Source organism: Diospyros lotus, chromosome 15, assembly GCF_014633365.1.
Source record: "Diospyros lotus cultivar Yz01 chromosome 15, ASM1463336v1, whole genome shotgun sequence".
NCBI lineage: Eukaryota > Viridiplantae > Streptophyta > Magnoliopsida > Ericales > Ebenaceae > Diospyros > Diospyros lotus.
In genome coordinates this window covers 32,991,317-32,997,423 of record NC_068352.1, presented here as the reverse complement: position 1 = coordinate 32,997,423, position 6,107 = coordinate 32,991,317, and the positions used below count along the sequence as shown (strand labels likewise).

Below are 6,107 nucleotides of genomic sequence, written 5' to 3'. Positions count from 1 at the left end.
GGTTGAGGCATACATGTTTACTGTAAAGATTACTGTTTATTTAATACTAAACCCACATATAAATTCCATTACGCCCCCCTTGACCGTTTGGTTTGTTTATGTGAATACATTTTTTGTTCTTGAATTTGTTGTGAGTTGTTGTCGTGAATATAATTTATTATCTATATTTTCTTGTAGATAATCAATTCTATTTTACAAGACAAAGGAAACAAAAAATGAGTGATAATCATATTGTGCTTGCGGAATCATTTGAAGATAATGAGGAAACTATCGTTGCTAATGAGGATATTATCGAAAATAATGAGTGTCCTAGGTTAAACGACGAATTACCAAGAGAAGACAATGACCTTGTCCCTAAAGTTAGAATGAAGTTCAAAAATGAGAATGAAGTTTTTGAATTTTATAAAAGGTATGCTTACCATGTTGGTTTTCCTATTAAAAGAAGGAATTCGAAGAAGGATGATGATGGGGTGGTACAATATGTTGGATATGCTTGTAGTCGAGAAGGTAAAAGAAATATTAAACCTAACACCTCTCTGAACCCTCAACCAATTATTCAGTTAGAGTGTAAAGCTAGACTGACAACATGTTCAGATGTTTTAGGAATATGGCGAATAAGCACGGTCCATCTTGAACATAACCATAAAACAAGTCCAACCAAATCTAGGTTATATCGATGCAATAGACAATTAAGTGAACATGTGAAGCAACAGCTTGAAATGAATGATATAACTGGAATTCCATTACACAAAAGTTATAACTCAGCTGTTGTTGAAGCTGGTGGATATGAGAATCTCACGTTTGTGGAAAAGGATTATAAGAATTACATTGACCAGGTGAGGAGGTTAAGACTTGGGGAAGGAGATGCTGCTGCTATTCAAGCTTACTTTTAAAAAATGCAAGCTTTTTGTCCGAGTTTTTACTTTAGTTTGGATTTGGATGAAGAGTACCGATTAAAGAACGTCTTCTGGGCTGATAATAGGTGTCGACAAGCATACAAGGAATTTGGCGATGTTGTCACATTTGACACCACATACCTAACCAATAGATACGAAATGCCGTTTGCTCCATTTGTTGGTGTAAATCACCATAGGCAGTCAACACTACTTGGTTGTGGTATAATTTCTAATGAGGACACCCGTACTTTCGTGTGGTTGTTTAGGAGATGGCTTGAGTGCATGGAGGGTCAGGCCCCCATAGGAATAATCACAGATCAAGATAGGGCCATGCAAAATGCTATTGAGATAGTATTCCATCACAGGAAGCATAGATGGTGTTTATGGCATATATTAAAGAAGTTGCCTAAAAAATTTGGAAACTATAGCGATCAGGCTTATATTTTTTCATCCATATATGACGCGGTGTATGAATCACAAAGTCCTGAAGATTTCGAGCAAGCCTGGAATTCAATGATTGACAAATATGAATTGCATGACAACGATTGGTTGTCTGGACTTTATAGAGAAAGAGGTCGTTGGGTCCCATGTTTCTTAAAAACTAATTTTTGGGCAAGTATGTCAACAACGCAACGGAGTGAGGGTATAAACGCATTTTTTGATGGATATGTACACTCGAAAACCTCATTAAAGCAATTTGTTGAACAATATGAGCGGGCAATGAGGTGTAAAGTTGAGAAGGAGTTTCAGGCCCACGTGAAATCATTTTCTCAGATGGTCCCATGTGCAACGAAGTATGCCATGGAGAAACAATTTCAGGAAGTTTATACAATCTCAAAATTCAAGGAGTTTCAAGAAGAGTTCATTGGGATGATGTATTGCGCGATTGTGTCTGCCGAAGAGGGACTACTAGGTATGAGGTACATGGCACGAGAAGAGATTATATTTGAGGAAAGAGTGAGGCAAAAAAAATATGTTGTTTTTAATAAAGAGAAATGTGATATTGTTTGCAGTTGTCACATGTTTGAGTTTAAGGGAATAATTTGCAGACATGTTGTCACAGTTTTGATCCAAAAAGGTGTCAGATCAATACCTGAGAGGTATATCATACGACGAGGGAGGAGAGATGTTAGTAGATCCTATATGAGGGTCAAGATTAATTACAACGGTTGGATTAGTACGCCTAGCCAGTTGAGGTACGATGAACTGTGTAGTGAGTTTGCCAAGGTAGCAGACTTGGTAGCAAACGACGAAGAACAAACTCGGGCAACTATGGAGTGGATCCAATCTCGATTGAATGCATTGAGCATATCCAAAGTGAAGTCGAGTTGCGGTAGTCATATGTATTCTCAACACAATGTGGAAGAACAAGGCCCTGATTGTGGAGAGGCAGCAACAGATACAAGTGGCCAAATATTTGATCCAAGATGCTCGCAGACAAAGGGAGCCCCTAGGAAGCTGCGCAAGAAGGGCCCATTGGAAACAAATACTAAGAAAACGAAGGTATGTTTTGTTCTATTTTTTACTAACCTCAAAGTAATATGTTGTGCTCAACTTCTTGATTATAATGGTTGTATATTTGATTTTATGCCTAGGTCGGATCCTCGAAAGAAAACAAAGGCAAGGCCCCACGGCAAAACATTGTTCAAAATGTTCAAGCAGTCAATGAAGGTTTTTCACAACATGCACAGTATCATGCGCTTACACCATTGACCTACTCACAACATTTGATGGTAAATATTTGGATAAGATTAGGTTATAACTTGTGTGTGGACACTAGTGTCCACAAATACTTCCATCTGTCTAAGACCCCATCTCCTTGTACCATTAATTCATTATTTGTTTTGCTTTAAATAATTAAAAGACCGATTCAGATCAAGCCATAAAAAATTTAACAAAACTGATAATATATTAAGTGATTCTTTATAGATGTTAATTTAACACACTAGCAACATCAGATGGAGCTAAGCTGATTTTTAAGAATTTTCTAATTTTTAAGAATTTGTTGAACAATATGATTTTTTTTAAGTTGATGCTGAAAATATTTATGGCTTCAGCTAAGAATTTTCAGCTAAGTTGATTTTTAAGAATTCTTGGTTCCTTCGTTGCAGGCTACCACTTACTATCAAACCTGGAATCCTTCTCCCGGAGTGCCTATGTTTGGCACGGGTCAACCTTTTATGCCAATGAACCCGCCCTACAGACAGCCCGATGACAACTTACCAGATTTTTGAGATTAAGGTACATATTTTAAGTTATTGTAGTAAAGAACTACATATTTTTGTTTTGCATGGTATTGGAATAATTAATCTTAATTCTAGTGCCATTGGTATGTGTTTGATGCATAAATTGTTTATTGTGGTAGACTTAAATTGTTTACTGATGCATAAATTGTTTATTGTGCTAATTTTTTGGTTTCTTGTTCAGGTGACCCAGGTGAGAGTTAGAAAGAGAAGCAAGAGGATTGCGCTCATGTCTTATTTGATATGAAGGATGTACTGATTTTGTATTGTAGCAAGAAGATTGTACTAATTTTGTTAGAATGTGACTTAAGAAGTTATTTGAGTTCGACTTGTGGGTTTTGTATTTGCTCTAACATCCTTTGAATTAATATTTTATGATAGTTTTTGAGGATTATGGCGAAATGTAAGTAATGAAATGTTTTACTTACATTACATGATTTTGTAAGTAATGAAATGTTTTACTTACATTACATGATTTTGAGGATTATGGCAAAATGTAAGTAATGAAATGTTTTACTTTCATTGCGTGCATTGTTTGATTCATAGATTTGATGTAGTCATTAGGACAGGGATTGAATGTCTGAAGCATTTGACATTGTCTAAAATTAGCTTTCATTGTTTGATTCATATATTTGATGGGTAGCTTTAAATATGTCAAGATTGCCAGTGTAATCAATCAAAATGGAAGCAAAAGCTGCTAAAACAGCACAAATCTGGTCATGTTGTACGCATAATGCATGGAAAAATATAATGCATTTTATATTGCTGCTAAAACACCTACAAGTTACTCATTACTGCAAGCAGTCATGCTGTACGCATAATGCATTTTATAACTTCAACACATCCATTCAGATGCAACAAAGGTCTATGAATGAAACTTCTGCATTGGTTGATAAGTTGATTCTTCAGAGCCATTGCATGGCAAAATATAATACAAACTCATGTAAAAATGTATATTAAACAGGTTTAACAGTGCCTGACATAACCCAGTAACTAAACATCGACGCACAAAGGAAACAAAGTTGCGGATTAGATGTGCGTGTGCGTTCATATCAAATGGACTTGTTTGAAAGCAATTCATTTAGCGATGAGAAATAGTACATGTCTAATAACATTTTATACACTGATTACAATAAAGCTAAATACCTAAATGTACTACCTTCATTCTTCATTAGCCATAAAATAGACAAGCAACTCAATCCTAACACTATTATACATCTTACAAATTTGGTTCTATACTCTTGGACCTTAATTTTTAATTGAAAAATTTCTTCTATTAGACACGTCTGGTCTTTCTGGAGCTTTAGTATATTCGCTTTTTTCCTAACGGCTTTTTCTTCAAAGACCCTCACATGTTCTTGTAGTTTTCTCTCTTTTGCAGCCATTTCTGTCTTGTTACGTTTCAATATATCCAATACAACTCCACATAATGCTTTCTCAAGATCTGTTCTTTCATCATCGATCCACTGAAACCATTTGCAATCATCATCCTGTTAACAAAACCATCCAACAATCAATTTTGTTCACATTAACAAAATAATTTAATTTATAAGTTAACAATTTACCTTCCAAAATCGGCAACTCAAAAATTTTCTTCCGGGATTACTTTTAGTCCATGATGTATAAGAACATACAGGTACACCATGCTCACACATGATTCCATGATAAGAGGTAGAAGAGTTCATTGAAACATCACTCATTTCCAAATTGGAATTCATTTTAACTAAAACAGTACAATTTGCAAAGTATGATTTAGTTAAATAATATGCACTAACATTTGCAAATTTGTAAACAGTACAAGGTTAAATCTCAAGCTTTTCTGCAAGCTTCCCAATGTTTGATGAAAAGCAGGTAAAGGTAAAGAATAATTAGCCCACATAAACACACATTTTACATGTAGAAGATAGGGAGGCTAGCAACATAAACATAAGCTAATGATGGATAATTTATAAAGGATAATTAGCCCCCCGTGTCCCCCCCCCAATCTTTCCCCATGTTTTTTCTATGACCCAATTGATCTTTTTTATTGTGTGTGATCTGCAAGTGCTGTCTTGTAAAATATTGAGTCAATCACTCTAATAATGCCTTGGCATACATAAGGGGTTGTGAGCATAAATTCTGTGATTCCTCATTCTGCCCCTTCTTATCTTTGAACTAAAAAAACTACAAAATTATGAATCATTTGCAATGCTACCAACAACCAACTGCCATTCATATAATAGACACTCATCTTTTGTGTTGTCATTCTGTGTTAATTTAATCTATTCATCTTGGTGTGGAAATCTTTCATAGTCAAGGCCCTATAACAGACACTCATCTTTTGTGTTCTCCGCTATTACATATAATAGCTAATTGCTAATTAAACACTGAGAAAACAAAAGTATAAAGCTAATTGGTAATAGTAATTATTAATTTACTATGATTTCTAGCAAAATAAATTGGTATCATACACAACCACAACTACAAAATGTGACACCAAATCCACCATTCTATCCACTAGTTGGATAAACATAGGCTTTCTAATCACTGAGACAAATGTATTTGCATCATAAATTAAAATTACTAAATCTATTCACTGAGACAAATTAATTAATGTGCATTATAAACATTTTCAATTAAACTTATATGTATTTATGTTAAACTTACGGAGGACCTGGAGGCTTCACGCGAACGTGGAGGTTTCACGCGGTGGAGAGACACCAAGGCTTCGCACACCAAAGGTCGAGAGTGTGAGAGAGACTGAGAGATAGGCCAAAGGTCGAGGACGCTGGAGACATTAGATCCAGACCAACGAGAGGAAGAGAGAGGCTAGCGGTGTTAAGGACGCCGGAGATTTGCCGTCAGATCCAGACCAGCGAGAGGCAGAGAGAGGCTAGTGGTGTTGGGGACGCCGGAGATTTGCTAGAGAAGGCAACGTGGCGGCGGAGGAAAGACGGATCCAGCAGTTGCTGGAAACACGGCGGCGAAG

General features: G+C 35.9%; 1 protein-coding gene across 1 annotated transcript; it reads left to right on the top strand.

The window, feature by feature from the left end:
- Positions 1-1,890: 1,890 nt before the first annotated feature.
- LOC127792469 (protein FAR-RED IMPAIRED RESPONSE 1-like) lies at positions 1,891-3,583 on the top strand. Its single transcript, XM_052322967.1, has 4 exons — positions 1,891-2,399; positions 2,492-2,629; positions 3,008-3,137; positions 3,324-3,583. Exons 1-3 carry the CDS (start codon positions 1,917-1,919, stop codon positions 3,128-3,130), a joined length of 744 nt encoding a protein of 247 aa, XP_052178927.1. The 5' UTR covers positions 1,891-1,916; the 3' UTR covers positions 3,131-3,137; positions 3,324-3,583.
- The last annotated feature ends 2,524 nt before the right edge of the window (positions 3,584-6,107 follow it).

Coding starts and splice junctions, on each gene's coding strand:
- LOC127792469 (XM_052322967.1), top strand. CDS start 1,917: ATGTTTGAGTTTAAGGGAATAATTTGCAGACATGTTGTCACAGTTTTG. Junction 2,400..2,491: donor CAAATACTAAGAAAACGAAG/GTATGTTTTGTT, acceptor TTTTATGCCTAG/GTCGGATCCTCGAAAGAAAA. Junction 2,630..3,007: donor CCTACTCACAACATTTGATG/GTAAATATTTGG, acceptor CCTTCGTTGCAG/GCTACCACTTACTATCAAAC.